This window comes from Falco punctatus, assembly GCF_963210335.1.
Source record: "Falco punctatus genome assembly, chromosome: 4".
In the NCBI taxonomy this organism is placed as follows: domain Eukaryota; kingdom Metazoa; phylum Chordata; class Aves; order Falconiformes; family Falconidae; genus Falco; species Falco punctatus.
Genome location: NC_137583.1, coordinates 69,777,009 through 69,795,576, shown reverse-complemented (window position 1 = coordinate 69,795,576; position 18,568 = coordinate 69,777,009). Strand labels below are relative to the sequence as shown.

General features: G+C 37.8%; 1 protein-coding gene across 5 annotated transcripts in view; it reads right to left on the bottom strand.

The window, feature by feature from the left end:
- ARHGAP21 (Rho GTPase activating protein 21) overlaps positions 1-18,568 on the bottom strand; it is a 121,442-nt gene that overhangs the window by 25,391 nt on the left and 77,483 nt on the right. For all 5 annotated transcript variants that reach the window (XM_080384832.1, XM_080384829.1, XM_080384830.1 and 2 more), the window contains 2 exons: positions 14,383-14,437; positions 1,760-3,710 (listed from right to left, as the gene is read on the bottom strand). In XM_080384832.1, the coding sequence (XP_080240958.1) occupies positions 1,760-3,710; positions 14,383-14,437 (2,006 nt within the window). The remainder of the gene's footprint in view (positions 1-1,759; positions 3,711-14,382; positions 14,438-18,568) is intronic.

Sequence of the window (18,568 nt, the reverse complement as noted above, 5' to 3'; positions counted from 1 at the left end):
ACTTTAATTGAAACATTTCTCTAAAACCTGGAAGCAAGGCACATCAGTAAGAGCTCATGGCAAATCTTTGTCAAAATCAAGATATAGAAGACGCTGGGCTTGACGTTGACAATCTTGATCTGACTTTTACACGACACTTAAATTATACAGGATTAGTAAACTCCCAGCAAGCACTCCCAAGTGAGTACAAATACCACACATAAATCAAGTGCCCAACATTGATTTTAAGCGTAGTATTAAAAACACATGCACAAGGACCGGTTACATGCCTCAGAAACTTGTACTAATCCTTGAGGAAAGATCAACAGGATCTAAAGAAGAATCCAAAATTACACTGGATACTGATGCATCCAGTAATAATAATAAAAAAAAAATCTACACAACTACCACTGCAAAAGGAAAACCCAATATAAAAACCGTCTGCTAGCTCAGAAAGCATTTTTGTTATGTCTTAACAAAATTATGTCAAAAGAACAAAATTACCTTACCTTTTCTATGATTTCCATTCTTCAATGCACACAAACTTTCTTCACTATTTTTGGTCATTTACTTGAAACTAATAGCAGATATTATAATTGGGGGGGGGGGGGAAATCACCGTTGCAGATCGACAATAGAAGACAATTGTGATAATGAATCTAACAAGGTATCTAATTCCCTTAACCTAATGTGTAAAGAAACTGAAGAGTATTAAGAATTGTTTTTCACATAGGTGAGTTTGAGAATCAAAATTCAGTATTTTCTAAATACTCCTTATACTAAATTCAAGAACATAAAGTTGGGTATAAATCAACCCAGATGGGAAAATGGTACACAGACACTTAGACCCCAAAGGATTAAACAGCTGCAACAAAAGAAAATTCAACTCAACAACAGTGGGGCAAAGACAACACAGGCATTGACTACTTGAGTAGAACAGAAATGCTCTGCCACTGAAACTCTCTTCAGCAGATGACTCCAATTCCTTACATATTCAAAACAGGATTTTAGTTGGGGGGCTTTTCTGCTACTTACAATCCTTTCATGAGTTCCTTCCTCTTTTCTTCCACATTATCTCAAAAGTCCAGCCCCCTTCCTATAAAATCCCTGTAATTCCAACCCTGTTTGTGTGACAGCCCATAGGCACATCTTTTTGCCTCCTCCTGCTTCCACAAACCTTTTAATTCATATCCACATTAGCATCTTTACTTGCAAATTCACTTCATTCTGCTGCTACCCTTTCACCTGAAACAGTTTTCCTCTATCCCATATCCGTCTCAGAAAGCTTTCATCTCACCTATTCAGCTGACAAACTTCTGTCCACAAATCACCCTTATACAGATTTGCATCCGTATTCTCTTTTCTGGATTCCAAATACATTTAATACTAGAGAAGTAAAACTAACTGAAAGGTGCTGCAAACATTAGTTGCCTATATACTTAACATCAGAGCATTATGTGGAGTGATAACCAGATGCAGTTACATAATGTAACTTCTCCAGAGCATTAAGGAAAATTCTAGAAAAATATGAAATCACTGTACATTTTTTTTAAAAAAAAAAACACAGATCCTTCAGGACTCCAAACAAAACGGAACATTTTTTCCTCCACTGAACAGTATTTCTAGTTTTACCAACCTAGTATTACTCTAGATGAGAAAAGAGTCCCCGTGCCTCTCAACCTCAGGGTTTATAGAAACAGCAATCAGCTACCTAGCATGGTGCACTCCATCATCTTTAACCGAGAAAAGCATTTGATGTACACTGGAACAGTTTAACTCACCAATAAATGGAATAGAAGCCAAGGAGTCACCAGGTGGGCTGGAACCTGATGCTTTCCTTTCTTCTATTCTTTTTATGTGCACTTCTCTCCGAGCATCATTAGGCAACCAACAGGTAGTGTCCGAGGCTGCCTCTTGGTCATTTACAGCAAGGATGTAGGACTGATGCCGCAAAGGCTGTGGAGTTTGGTGGCCAGAAGGTGATTTGTCCCGCATGACCACTGTGTCTTTGTCATTTTCCTGAATATCTGTTTGCAGAATTTCAGGCTCATGGCCATCTTCCCTTTCGAAATCATGAATCTTTTGTCTGATGGAACCATCTACATTGTCAGAGGTAGTTGAACTGTCACTTGTTGGCTGAACAAGTTTGGCGGAAGCTGGAGACAGAGAGGAGGGTTGGATGGTTTTGCTAGTCTCTGTTTTGTGATCTGGGGCACCTTCTGCTCGAATCCTTGACTGTTGGTTTAACAGACCACTCTGATGCAAGTGATTTACTGTTCTTTGGTCTTTGCTGGCAATAGCATCCAGGCCCTGATTAAGGGGAAATGATGGTTTTGCTGCATAGGGAGCAGAGTTCTTCAAACAGCTACTTTTAGAACTTCTAGCTGGTGTGAGAGACAATCTCTCTTGTGAAACAGTTGTAGGTTTTGGAACCCCCCCAGGAGTTTGCAAATCTCGAGAAGGCTGTAACATTTTTATATCTGGTGGAACTTTCTGAAAATGAGAACCAGGCAGAGAAGCTCTGCTACCAGTTCTCCTGTTGTCTGAAATATAAGCACTCTGAGTCATAGAAAAATTTTGACCTCGAAGGGACATATGAAATGCATGCTGTCTAGATCTCTCATAAATACCTCGCCGATCATCTTGTTCGGTAAACCCTGTCCATTTGTAAGTCTTTCTCCTATCTCCATTCGTATCTGCAATCAGATTCTCAGAATGAAAATTTTCTAGCACTTCACCCTGTTTGCTGAGATAATCCCATGACCGAGCCCTATGATTCCTCGCATTAACTGAGGGTGAAGTCAGAGTATCTTGTGAAGCACTTCGTGGCCACTCTTTCATCAGTACAGGATCTTCAAGTCTCTCCTGGGATACACTTCTCTGCCGGATCTGAACAGACTGTGGAACCCTGTCGTGAGAGGTGCTCCTGCGCCGTACCTGTGAAGCAGTGCGATTTGGCACCACTTGATTATAATCAGTTGTATTTTGAGAAGCTGCTCTTAAACTATCTAACCTTTCCTGTATTGTTCGGGAGCCATACATGTGCATGCGCCTATTATCAATGTACTCTTTGTAGGTTTTATAGGTCTTCCAGTCTATATGCTGGTGGGAGGCTGGAGAACTGTAATGGTTAGTAGAGACAGTGGGCGAGTCTGTGGCTTGAGCAGGAGGTCTAGTGCTTGGGATTCCTTCTGGACATACTACATAATTTGAAGCTTTACTTAGTGTTCCACTTGGATCAACTGGCCTCGTAATTGGAGTCTGGGGAAGTACAATGGCAGTGGACACTGAAGATGGTGGTGACGTGGTCCGTGCTTTTAGACTGGTTTGATCTTTTAAGCCATATCTTACTTCCTCTGTCCTGTGTGATGGACCAGCATGATTATTTCTACAAGATGGCAAATCTACAGCCTTCTCAGAAGGCACAATAACAGTCCTTACAGTTTCATTGCAAACACACACAGCTGTATTTGATTTTGCAATGTCTGTTGGTGATGGAGGCACTTGTATTTCCATTCTGTAGGCCCTCTCTGGCTGTGTCAGTGCCCGTACTGGTCTACTGACTTGCTGCTTCCCCAGTGAGAAATCAGAAGATAGCTTGTCACTAGCTTGTGCCGTAACAGAAGCTGTGGATGTCAGGCGTGGATAACATATTGGCGGTGGTTCGGGTATGTTGTGGGCATTACCACTGTAGGCTTCATTGCCTTTCAGGTAGGCGTCTTGGGAATAGGCCTGTGGAGAGAAGATTAAGTGAGTATTCAGTAGTGAGGGAGACAGAAAAGTTCACCATGTAGCATCTGCATGATCACGCTTCAAAAGAGGGAACACAAGTACAAAATCTACACAATCTGCGATATTGAATGTTAGTTTAAAAGATAAAAACAGCATTCCATCCCCTTAGCAAGCAGAAACAGAACAAGCAAAATCATTACATACATTTGCTCCCTCAACAATTAAAAAACTAAACTGATCACCACATCTAGGAAATACTGCAGGTAGAGCACTGAGACAGGTTTCCCAAAATCCATGAGCGCAAAACACAGTATTTTTCTCCCCCTTAATTTTGCTTTCTATCATGATGCTTCACACATTCTTCCCATTAAAGCTTCAAATTGCTGGAAACCAATTTCTCAGCAACTGACAGGTTAAAATGCTGCGTAACAAATTCAGCTAGCACTAGAAAATTCTCTATTCACTTAGGGTGTAAAAGAACTCTGTTCACTTAATGTAGTACATATGAAAAGTACACCCAGACAGACATACACATACTCCTCTAAGACATCTTCTACATAAAAGCTACCATTCCTAAACATAAAATGAATTAATTGAAGCAATAACATCTTTCTTGATGTTGAGAGCCAACAACCCATAAGTCATCTTACATTTTACAGGAGACCGCCAGTACATGGTACACAAATCTTAATGAAAAAATATTAGTAATATTTAACATTCTTAACTTCAAGGTACAAACAGTATGAAAATTCACACATATTCACACAGTCCACACACTATTAAAACAGGAACTAAAATCTCACATTAAATTTCCCTAGTGCATTGATTTGCACCTTTATGTTTAAGAGCCTGACTCCTGAGAAAAAATGGTTATATTACTTAATATGTTTTTGTAGCCTTTTAGAAAAGCAGCATTTGTCATTGTGAAATAAACAGAACATTCAAAATAATAAATCAATGAGAAGCATACAGCATACTTATAAAATATCCTATTATTGAAAAACTTCAGCATGACTTTGTTCAGTTTAAACATAATGAACTGAAGAGCCAAAACAGAGCCTGCCAATGCAACGGAAGATTAAAGCGATTTCTCAGGGCTTTTACACACTTAGGCGTGGTATCGTATCACAGTGTTTCCTGTCCAAATCATAACATGCTCAATTCCAGAATATCAATGTGCCCTTTCTTAACACTAGACAGGTTATAAAAGCCCAAAAGCAGCCATAAAATTAATATAGAGCAAAGTACAGAGGAGGGCGAGGCATTTACAATACTGCTGCAACATTATACTGAGCATTAGTGAAGTGCAAAATATTAAAGCACGCTGATAGAAAACCGACCAAATAACACAGGCACAAACCACAAATTAGGAGAGTAGCATTATAAAGAAAATTCAGCTCAGACCAGCTCATTTCCAAGAAACTTGCTGTTTCATATTCTTGCTTCTCACAAATCATTAAGAAAAACATGCCTTACAAAACCGGAGAAATGGCTACTGTACATTTCTTACCAGTGCTGTGACATCCTTTGTAAACTGCAGCTGGCAGAAAACAGGAAAACACAGTAAAAGCTGCTTACAGATGTAAAGACTGAATTATCTTGTCATATTGATGTTGAATAAGAAAGCTAAAAATACAACTACACTGATTTCACTGGAAGGTACCAACAGAGGTAAAGGGCAGTAGAGCATAAAAAAAATAACTTTACCCTCCTTGTGAGCACGTCCATCTCAGGCTTTTCTCTGCTGCTCACATTTATCCTCTACCCTTACAGAAAGCAATATACATTTGTGCCATTTTGCCTTGGTGCATCCCTACAGCTGCCTGCAGAGAGCTCTGGCTCTATGCAACAAGACTTCCCTTCCACTACAGCAACATTACTGTCTCATTTCCCCTGGGCTGCTACCATCCCTGCTTCCTGGTGACGAAACAACAGCTTTATTATGCGTTTAAAACAGCACACCCCTTCCCCACATATATCTGACCATGACCACAAGCTGTCAGCTGACTGCAGCTGCTTTCACGCTGTACATCTGAAATTAGAGGAATGATGCTGCAGAAACACTCTGCTCATGTGATTTCTATTTTTTTTCCTCCGCTCATAGTAAAAATCAAGCCAGGTTTCCAGTGGCACATTTAATGGAGGGAAGATACACACAAAGATAAGTATATCTAAATCTTTAAATAAATACAGCTATTTAAGATCTTGATAGGCTGTAAGAATTTAAAAAAAAAATATTGGAAAAGATGGTGAAGACCCAGAAAACAGACAGAGCAAGAGATTACTGGCATGCAAGACAAACAAAAACAATCATCCCCTGCCAATCGTAAAACAATTAATAATTCATACAGCCGATAGAAGTTGAAAACCTGCACACACTACACCAATATAAAATACACTGCATTTATGGTTTTGTAAAACATGCCCCTGACAAACAATGCTTCATTGACTTTGACAGCAGAAAAGCTAAATTCCAAAACTGGTGTGATTTGATCATAGCGGAAGACTACAAATGAGTATAAAAATCAGTTCTCAGCTCTTGACAAAATTTATCACCTATATTAAAATATGTTCTTCAGAAGACAGTCCAAAATGAGATCAGCTAGGCTTTCTCCTCCCTATGCCCAGTAATGGGTATGCTTCCACAACTGCAGCAGGTATATCCCAACAGACAGACTGCCAGTTCTCAGTAAGACAGAGGCTGTGAAATTATCTCTGATAACACACACTGCAGCCTATCAAAAATGAAAAACATGCCAGACCTAGCCTTGATTGTTTTTCCTTTCAATCTGGCCATAAAATGCTAGGGGCACAGAAACGGGAAAGGGTGAAATAGTGATTCTGTTCCCAGCTCCGCCCTGTCCCCCTGGGTTGCCCTGCTTGTTCCAAGCACATCAATGGTAGATAAGCCTGACCAGTCTCTGCCACAGAATACCCTTAAGCTGCCCTCAACACCAGATTTACCGCCCTTACCAGCAATAAACGTGGATGTTGAGGCCAAGGCATTTAGACTAATGTGGGATGCACTTTATCCCTTGTGGGTAACATCCCTGTAAATTGACTAGCGTAACATTTATGTCCTGGTTTAGCAAAGCATCGGAGGGAAGCAGGCAGGCAAAGAAAGTACCTGTTCTCTGCTGTCCCATGCACAGCTCTTCAACTGAAACATAAATTCAGCTGATGAGCAAAACCCAGAGATAATAATAACAATAAAAAAAATCACCTCACTTCACTGAAACAAAGCTAAACTTTCTTCCAAGAAAGAAGTTTATAAATAGGGGCTGTGACATTTCCACAACGAATATGTAATATATTTGTTTCATAGTTCTGATTAAGGGCCTACAGAGAAATACTGATGCTTACAAAGAAATGTATGGATCTGTTCTGAACGACACATTATCAACCTTTTTACTATGAAATATTTCAATTCCTTTAACCAGAAGGTGATGGTTAAATTTTTAGAAGAAGTTTAGAAACTAAAAAAATGTGAAGTACAGCAATATATTTATCAGTGTTCATCCACTATTTTAACACTTAACATATTTTGCAACTATATATAAAACACAGTTTGACTATTAATCTCTTCTCCCTTTAGTTCCTCAAATGATCTATTACGTGGAAGTACTACCTTGATCTCTAAGTGATTGCAGCAGAGGATATACTCACAAAAAAGCCATTAGGGTATGGCTGAAATGTAAGTCATTAAAAAGCCCTAAAAATAAAAAAGCCTTCCAACAACAAAAAAAAAACAAAAAAAACCAACACCACAAAAAAGCAACCTTTTTTTTTTTTAATATCCAGATGAGCAATGCTCCTGATTCAGACACCAGCCAAGGCACTCAAATTCCTACAGGAGCTGAGTACTTGGCAGTTATTCAGAAGTTCCAACATGACTGAAAAATCAGTCTTGATGCTTTATGAGCTCTCTCCCACCTTCTCAAAACAAAAGCAGTTATGGTAAGGTTACCACATAAATATAATAATTTACAGTGACATTAACAGCTTTGATGGATAACAACTCTGCAACAATTATTAAAAGAAAATTGCAGTGCTTACAGCAAGAACTCAGCTTGTTTCCAATTACTGGGTACAATTTCTTCCCCACCTTGCAATCTGGTTTCATTTGCACCAAGTTTGCAAACTCCTATGGTAAACAATTAACTTCTTACTGGAAATTTGTATAAACATTAGTATATTATGGGTTTAACTGGTAAGGTTTAACCTTCATGCTGTATGATACGCAAAATCAATTTTAAGCAAATAAAGCATTCTACAAGGTATTTTATTAACCCTCTAAAATTCAGCTGAAGGGTTTTGCTCACATTTCCTCCCACTTGCTTGTATGCCCATTGATGTTAGAATAATAACAGCTTAACATACAAGGATTCCTCTTAGTAAGAATCATGGTGAAACCCTGCACTTTCAAGAGCTTGAACCAACCATGTTCTACACCCCTTAGTAAAAATCCATAAAGCACGCAGGCATATGCTTCACTGAGGATGAGTATGCTTCACCACACTTCACTAAACCATGAATAACAACACTGATTTCAACCGAACTAGCAAAATTGGAGGTGTTTTGATGAATCAGAAGCTAATGCACCCAGCACCTTGCAAGACTGAGCTTGAGGCATTCCTCCTTTCTTCTCCAACTAGTTTGGCTTTAGATTGTGTTTCTTTACTAATAAATTCTTCTCTTCCCTGGTACTAACTTATTCTCACATTTAGCATGAGTATGGCAACTGCACAACAGAAAAGGGTTTTCAGCTGTCTTGAAAGGAAACATTTTCTAGTTATAGTTTGCTCTGGCAAGAATGGTAGTAATACTGCTCAACTGGTTTTATTTTACTCTGAGACACACAGCAAACATTATGGTCAGATAACATTATATGGAAAAAACCAAGCAAAACACAACCAAAACAACAAGAAAAACAACCCTAAACCATGCACACCCTTTCTTCCCAATGACAGCAAAATTTTAGTGTATAAAATTTAATGCCTTAAGCCCAAGAAATTTGATTTCCAAATACAAGCTGTGTAAGAGACTTTCTTGCAAATATTAGTCTAAATCAAGGTAAGGAAGGCTGATGCATGTGTTAGAAAATACCATTTACGATGTTAGATAACAAAGCTTAAGTCTCTTCTTCTAGGCCCCTACATCTTCACACCACACCCCTCCTTCCGTTGCGCCTGCTGCCAGAGCTTTAATATTAACTTCTCTGCACATCAGTAACTGTGTCAGTACAAAATCTGAAAGTAAACAAATAGTCCAAGACTCTGGACTAAATTACAACTACTTATGAAAACATCTCTATTTATTAAAAGTAAAGGAAATTAAAATAGTCCACAGTTTGCGAATGAAGCAGCCATGTTGCTCCATTAGGTCTGATGCAGTTGGATGGGGAAAAAAAAGGCAATAATGTTAAAGTTGACTGTGGGCAGACCCGTAATCAGAGACATGAGGTTACTGGGGCATATAAAAATCTAAAATAAATTTCCTTACTTAAGTTATTTTTCTTTTTTCTAGCGCATCACTGGCAATTTCAGGATACTACAAGGCCTCAAGAGCTGTCAATTTACACAAAAATTCTAAGTATCAGAAATGACAAAGCAGCAAACTCTTATGCCCAGATCTCCCAATATACTGAAAGTTTCAATATGACCTAACTAGAAAAAAGAAAACCAGAAAAGACATGCTTCAATCGACTTTCGGTTGCTTTCCTGGTCATTCCTATCTGGGATTTTTTTGTTCCCCTACTACCTGTAACAAGAGAAACATTTCTGTTCAAACATGGTCAACTTTCAGTTAGCAAAACACAGTTTCATGGTCTGTAATTTTAAGGAAAGATTAAGATGCAAATGAAAAGATACACGAAGAGGGAACTAAACGTATTTTATTAGATATCAGGAAGAAATTCTTTACTGTGAGGCTGGTGAGGCACTGGCACAGGTTGCCCAGAGAAGCTGTGGATGCCCCATCCCTGGCAGTGCTCAAGGCCAGGCTGGATGGGGCTTTGAGACACCTGGGCTAGTGGAAGGTGTCCCTGCCCATGGCGGGGGGTTGGAACTGGATGATCTTTAAGGTTCCTTCCAGCCCAAACCATTCTGTGATTCTGTGACTCTTTTATCAAAAACATACAGTAGTAAAGAGCCCTCTTTTACTTTCATATCTACCATTATTTACAGAATGCCCAAGAAAATCTTTTTAAATAAAACTACACAGAGACCTCTCTGGTATGCTAAGGCATGTTTCAAAAAATGTGTGCGCTACTAAAATTAAATGGTGACAACACCTACAACTAGAAGTAACCTACTACCTTTTGCAGCAATTCTTGAGGAAATTATTTTCTTTTAAACTTATTTGAAATGAAACTGCTGGAAGTAGGATAAAAGGAAAGAAACCTTTGAGTGGGTAGTGAAGGAAGTGCTAGAAAATGAAAGATGAAAAATCTGGATAACTTACCTACAGCATGTGTTTTTCTATATACATGTAAACAAAGTCAATACGCATATTTAAAAATATTTACATGAAAGAAACACTATGTATGAACATTGATATGCTACATTGTAAGTAACCTTCCAAAGGAACAGTTCCAATGTAGGTCATATTCAAGATGCAATTTTTAAAAGAGTGATATTTTCAAGTGCCTGATACTTAGAAATTCCGTGACTTGTAAGCTAAGTTCTTCTTCACATACACAGGGAATGATTAGCAAACACATAAATTCCAATATAAAGATACCTTGAAAAAAAAAGGTCCAAAATTCACACTAAGGACACCCTAACATATACACCTTAGACATTACAAAGTCTATTGACAAGAGTCATAACAAGGCTCATCTGTAAACGGCTTAGCAATTTCCATTTTATTCTCTTGGGAGCACCTTTACATTCAATATTTTCTGTGTAGTACATAAAGCTTTTGAATGACTTAAAAGCGTCACAATTTTAACAACTTACTAGTATTAAATTTTTTATTCAAAGGGTACAAAACAGCAATGATTCCATTAAATACACTTGAGAAAAGGAACTGTCTGAAGCTGACCTAAATATGTCTTCCCATTTGTATGAAGTCAGCATACTGAAATCTACAAGATGCCAAAATTTTATCAAAAAAGGTTGAGAATGTTACAGAAATTGTATACAGGTACATCAAATTTGAAACACTGAGGAGAATATAATATAGTAATAATCCTCCTTATGGTCTCCAAATGTTTATATACTTACAAATGTTTCCGAATTATCAAGAGATTATTTTAAGTAAACTAATCTCAAATTTGCGGAGGAGCAGGAGAAAACCCAACACATTTGTAGTTGTCTAGAGTTCAAACTTTTGTCATGGACCTCTAGAGATGTTTTAACTATCCTTTCCCCAGTCCCCAAAGTGACGTTTCCAAGATCGTGCCAGTGAACAAACTAACTGATACTGCTTCCAGTAATGGCAGATTTCACATGTAATGAATTCCCTTCTCAGCAAGCAGTGTGCACATGCCACACAGGGTGATGACCTATGGACTGGATCGCTTCATTGTTCCCATTGATGAATAGTTTTAAAGCCCTGTTTTCAGGAAATTCAACATACCAAGAGGTTCACAGACATATATGGATATTTCTGAAGACTAAACTCAAGGTTTATAAATAGCAAAGGACAGAAATAAAGCACGGTGCTCTTTATGTAGTTAACCTAGCAATCAGTTACCACCACATGGAATAGACTGCCAAGTACTATAAAACTTACCACAACCAGCATCATTCCTGAATATAACAAAACTATTTCAACCTCACTGTGGTATATAAATCTCTCATTAGTTCCTAGTACAATATCTAGTAGTGCTTCGAGTTCTTTTATTTTTACAGCGTACCAGTATTTAACATCAACAGTTTACAACTGATACCATCTGAAGATATTTACAGGGCAACTTATGACATATGCAAAGAAAACAACTAAAATTGTTAACATACTATAATAACTTACGTAACACAAATTCATTGACAAAACTATGCTTTTCTTCTATTAATACCTATTAATTATATCTATACCTCTATTAATACTGTACCTTACTATTTATTGTTCACTTTGCACTTCTACTGACACTACAGAGATTATAGTTATCACTTATATAAACTGTACTTCACTCAGGAATAAGTATTTGCTCTGAGGTTTATATTTTACTTAGATATAAGATTTCCACAAAAGCTAATACAGCATTACTCATGAAGATACAAAAACAAAAAAATGTATGCTATTTCTCAGGTGGAACAAAAAGTTAATGTCTTTCCACAGGGAGTAAAAGGAATAACATTCTATGCTGTTACTCTGAAAATATTTTAAAAGTGAGGGTTCAGCTTTGAATAGGGCAAAGTTCTTCATCAAATCTTGCCATTAGAACAGTAGGTCCTAACACCTAAAAGCTGAAGATTAATAAACGCCATCTTCAGTCAAATGAAAAAGTCTATGTCGTTCCTCTGAAGTTACAGTGGTACACTGTACCTCAAAAGTCTGCTAATTACTATTTTAGAAGTGATAATATTTTTCATCCTCTGTGGCAGCCTAAAAGGAAGAAAACTATGGGCCATAACATGCAACAGAAGTAGTCAGATGCAATCGATTTTTATCATCTGTTGCAACTCTGCCATGGAAGATGACACCTGAAAACACATATAATAAAATACTGACTAAAATGTGACAGAACCGCATGAACAAACTGCAGCTATCAAAAGTCTTCTCCAATAGGCCTGAGTACATGCAATGCAGACTACAGAAAATACCTGTCTCTTCATGGCTTTCTTTGGCAGATGCTATGTGGAACCGACAGTCCTCAAGACAAGCCCACTTTTACCTAAACAAATGCATCATAGCTAACAGGAACATAAACTCCTCCATGTTATATTATAATCATGTACCAACCCAACAGCAAACAACTGTCAGAAGAAACTCATACAAGCCATAGAGACAATGCAAAGCATTTTTTGCAAAATGACTACTCCACCTCTCAAACCTTATCTTCTTTGTATCTTCAAAAGAGGAGCCTCGCATACAGAATCCACAACTCAACTACATCTTACAACTCAAAAGAAACTTTTTTTTAATGATACTTGAAAATTATTCCCACACATATATACAGGTGGTTTTTTTCCTGGAACTCCCACAGGCAGCTATTTTTTCTCTTACCTTTACCCCTCAGTCTCCTCAAGGAGAATGGAGAATGAGCTTGTTCTTTTTACTAATATCCTTCTCTAGCCCAAAGGCAACAATCACCTGACTTTCTTTCTCTGCCCCCATTATCTCACCTGTTGATATAACCAGCTAAATTCCAATCGATTTTTTTTTCATCTATACTTCTTCTCAAGCTTGAGCTTTGTGTTTCATCAGCAAAGGCAATACGTGCCCAAGAGCTTCTCACCCAGCCAAATACAAACATTTAACTTTAAACCTACAAATCACACCTAGCCTAGATCCTTGGACTCTTATGGCTACAAGACTGCATTAGATGCACGTGGCCATTCACATAATTTAAAAGTTCAAACTATTCCTGCATTTCTAAATATTCACAATTCCAATTTAAAAAAGAAAAAAAAAGGAAAAAAACCAACAACTCTTCCCTAACACTTCCTCATACAATCAAAACTCACTCCCTGCCTCCAGCATTTTCTGTGCTACATTACTGAAATATTTCTTCACCAAATGTTCCCAAAATACCACTTCTAATATTCTTGGCTTGTTGGCCTAACTGGCTGAGTTCCTATACTAGCCTCTTATCTTTACCTTCAGTTCAACAGAGTTTGCTGGTATTTTTCTTTATCAACCAACTTGTCCTTTAACACTGGAAAACAGCTACTGAAACCCACAGGTTTTCCTTAACTGCTGTTGACAGTCAAGTCTTACTATTTCTGTGTGGATCAGAAAGTACAATTTTCCAACCACTAACCAGAAAGTCTAACCTGCTTGTCATCTTCTCCTCTCCTCTACTTCCAACTAAAAAAACCCAAAACCCTAGAGCTTATCAATACAGTAGGTGTTTTTCTAATTCTTCACAACATGCATTACACACATCGTATTTTATTCACAGATCTTTTGGATTTAGAGACACGAAATGGGAGATGAATTATCTCACTATAGATGCAGCACTTGGTTCAAACTGAGAACGTATAGGCACTAGTGTCATGAAATATTTACATCAGTTACAATTAAAAAATTTGGTAACAGCTTTCAGAACATTCATCACCTTGCTTCCCTCCTGGAAATCCACTGGCAATTACTGAGTTATTAACAAAAGCAAATTTTAAGTGCCATACCCTCTTTTTTAAATTCAAAGTTAATAATGATTCCCAACTTCTTTAGAATTAGACAACTTTAACTTCAAGAAAGCAACCCAATTCATAAATTCTAACCATAAGGAAACCAATCCAAAATATAATAAAAATACCAGCACTATTCCAAGATTATTTTTTTTTAACAAGATGATGGAAATATCATGTAAAGAAGGTATGCTCCCCTATGTCTGGATTCCTCTGAAATTTCAGGGATGGCAAGCAAGTAAGAAAATATCTAAGGAGTGACAGAGAGATAAATGTTAACTTTAATTATTTGCTGGTAGCACAGTTCAAAGACTTTGCAATCAACATCTTTCATTCGTCAACATACTGTCTGAATGCAAGCTTCATAAACATACCAACTGAAGGATGTCCTCGTCTTTTGGCATAACGCTAAGTTCCAATATGCTGTCACTGAAACAAGTGGAAAAAAAACCACACATTAGCAAAGATTTTTAAATTCTTTTTACAAAGATGATCCATTAACTTACATAGACCAAAACCATTCAAGAACTCTCACACTCAGCTACTCTGCCACATTACTTTACACAACAGAAATAAATACTGATTTCCATTAGAGTCTTAGCAAATAAAGAGTAGAACAGAAATCTGACTGAAGAGCACATCTGTGTTACCAGCAAAACCAGTATACTAAGCTAACACATGGTCTTTTGTCAGTTTTGGCTCTCCTCCCACCCGCCCCAAGTCCTAAGGTACATTAGTTGTTTGGAGCTTCTCAGACAAGACCAGGTGGCAAATCTGTGAACCCAAGTTAAACCTTTTCTCTCTCTTCCTTTTAAAACTAAAGTCGATTATCAGTCTTTAAAATTGCTGAGGAAATATCATGACCACCACATCATGTGAAAAGTGGGGCAGCAGCAAGGCAAGCACTAGCTTACACCTTTTGCTCCAATCACCTCCTAGCAGGATCAATTTAACATATTTAGGCAGTTGGATGATATTTGAAATATCGATAAAAATGCTTGCTATTTATAAGTGCTGAGTTTGTCAGTCTGACTTGCTAAAACCAAAAGCAACAGCAGCATAAGGATCCAGGAATCCACATAGTTCAATCAATAAAATTTAAATGCAGGCAAAATGAGGGCACCGAATGTACAACGTACCAGTTATCCAGACTCAAATATTGTAAAACAGTGAAACTTGCAGTTAGCATCTGACAGAAAAAAGTATTTTTACAAGGAAGAGAGAAGTATATGCTTGTAACATTGGATACAGAACAGCTGGAATTCATTGTTCGAGATAGAGAAATACTCTGTTCACATTTATCGAATGTAAACTGGAACAGGTACAGAGAAGGGCTACAAATGAGATTGCTTGTACAGACTACTTTAACAAGGCTCAAAAAAGAGAAGAAAATTGAGAGATTATGACTTATTTAGAAATTTAATGTAACATATCACAAGAAGAAAGGATATTTAAACAAACTGAGACATACCAGCACAAGAAAAAAAAGCATATAATCTAACTGGGTATATCAGACTAGAAATTAACTTATCTGTACTGGTTAGTACAATGCATTTGCTGAGAAAAGACAAAACCAGCAGAGAGACTGGCCACCAACTTCAGGGCACAGAGAACAGTCAGAACACTCTTCAGAACACTCAACTGCATTGAGAAGAACCACTTCAGTTTCTGCAGAAAGGAAATAATCTTCTCAAACATGTAATGTGTGATCTATTATGCTTTCTTATATGAAAAATGTTTTTATTTTGTGGTTCCTTTTCCATTTGTTAGCAACCACAGACATAAGGCTGCATTCCATAATTGCAGAGTAAGGGTATTTGGTTTCACAATCTTCTTAAACCATTATTCATTTTGAAAAAGAGTGTTCTCCCAGCAGCATAAATCACTTCAGTTTTAAAACCAAAGATCAGCAGTGATAGATGTAAGTTTTTCTTTTCACACAGCTAAGAAAAAATTAAGTCTTCAAAAGCCTTTCAGAGACTTTTCAGAATATTGAATTCTAAGAAACACAAAAGTATTAACTTGTTTATGTGCATTGACAATAGCATTTCCCATTTTGCCTGAATGCATAAACAGCAGAACTATTGACAACGATTCTTTAAAAGTAGTGTCATCAGGAGCTGACTTTTGCCTGAACTCCTTTGTATGGATATAAACTATTTATCAGTTGTATAACAAAAGAGAATATGAACGGAGTATCATAGCTTGAGGCATTTCCAATGGAGTCTTCAGATTTCATTTCTGTGTGTGGGTAGCATGTATATGTAAAATCTATTAGGCACCTTACAGTTTCATAATAATCAACACTTATCTGCAGAATGAAGACTGGGGAAGTAAAAAAATATGATGAATCTCATTGTTCCCCTTCAAGTACTTTTTATATAAAGGACTATCATTTCACACAGAATAAACCATTCTCCTATACAAATATTTTGTGCCTTTTTTTTTTTTTTTAAAGAACATGATTAAATCTGTTTACACAGCCTAATACCATTTTTAGTAGCTATTCAAAAGAGGAAAGGGTTCCGTTCAGGAACAGTATTTTATGTATCATTTAAATAGCTACTCTTCTATTCCAGTTTGTCTGCAGAACCTTCTGGTGACAATTTGGTTCTTCCTACTTTACATTTTGTGAAGTGCTCTCAATGTTTTTCAATTCTCATATCAGAAACAAAAAGTTTTACGGAATACTTTTGGTATATTTTATTATATAATGTGCTTGCAAGTTATGAACTAGAAAGAATTAATAAGAACCACCACACACAAAGTGGCTATTTACACAAAAATATTAGATAGATTATTGTAAATTCTCAAAGATATCTACCATGAAAATTACTTTCATGACATAATTTGAATTAATTTTAAATTTGACTCAAACTAAAACACTAATCAGACTATCTTTTGATGCATCATTTTGTATTAACAAAACAGATTCAGTAGCTAAACTACATTTTTAAGTAATCCAAACACTTTCATGAAGAATTTGCAAACAGAATAGACACAGTCATTCAAATTCCCCTATTTTTTTAAAAAAAGCTGGGAATCAGAATCCATTTCTTATTTTATTTAGAACCATAAATAATATACAGAGTTTACATTAGTAGTCAACAATATTCAAGTTAATTATGTAAACAGATGAGAGTAAATTCTTAATAGACCAAACTAACAACTATTAGTAAAAAGCAGGAAATCTAGACTTAAAAGTGATCTCATGACTAATCTTACAGGATACAGGTATTTCTAGAAACTCTCTTGAGGTGTGCCCCTCACCTTCCAGAGGAAATTATCAGTGTAAGTTTAGCTTTGCTATCTCCAACTAGAGCAGAAGAGATAAAATTCAAGCTGTGTCTAGAACATTTTCTGAGAACAATACAAAACATGGCTGAATTATATCCCATCCGTAAGTCCCACTGGAATGTATAGGGATCATTTCATTTAAGGCAGCTAAGTTCTGATGTCTACAGCATTATCTAATGTAATGAGGGCAAACACCTACAACTGAACAACTTGCTAGAAAAGTAATGAGTAGCTATGGAAATGGAGCTGCAGGAATAAGCAAATTCAAAAATCAGTAAGTCCAAACTGAGTTTCATTGTAAAACAACTGAACAGCGAGTGGGGAGGAAGTCTCTCTTTGAGGTCAGAGAAGACAAAATGTGTTGCATCCTTAAAAACTGCTCAGAAGATGATCGGAAAAAAAGACAAAAGAATCACCATTTACAGTCTAGCAGTATGTTTGAAAGAGTAATTAAAATGCCTAGAAAATCCTTATGCAATATACTGAGACTATAAATGAAACTGTCCTTAATCATGAATACAGGAGATTTCAACTGACAACTTAGCCTTTCAAAAGGTCTTTCAGCAAGTTGCTTGCACAAAGCCTACAAAAGAAACTCAGGTGTGCTGGATGAAAGATTTGCTAAGACACAAAACAGAACACAAACTTCATCACTGGGTATTTTTAATATGAAGAGTTTAAGTGAACTTGTGCAAGACCAATCTATCATCAATTCTGATACATTAGGAGGCTGTGCTGATACACCACAAGGCTGCGCTGCCATTCAGCGAGACCCGGGCAGGCCAGAGAGCTGGGCAGAGAGGAACCTCCTGAAGTTCAACAAGGGCAGGTGTAGGGTCCTGCACGTGGGGAGCAGTAACCCCACGCACCAGCGCAGGCTGGGGCTGACCTGCTGGAAGGCAGCTCTGTGGGGAAGGGCCTGGCAGCCCTGTTGGACACCAAGGTGCCCGTCAGCCAGCAGTGTGCCCGTGGGGCCGAGAAGGCCAGTGGTACCCTGGGGGGCATCAGGGGCAACGTGGCCAGCAGGTCGAGGGAGGTGACCCCCCCTCTGCTGTGCCCTGGTGAGGCCGCATCTGGAGTGCTGTGTCCGGTTCTGGGCTCCCCAGTTCAAGAGAGACGGGGAACTGCTGGAGAGGGTCCAGCCGAGGGCTGCAAAGATGATGAGGGGACTGGAACGTGTCCCTGATGAGGAAAGGCTGAGAGAGCTGGGCCGGTTCAGCCTGGAGAAGAGAAGACCGAGAGGGGATCTCACCGATGCACCCA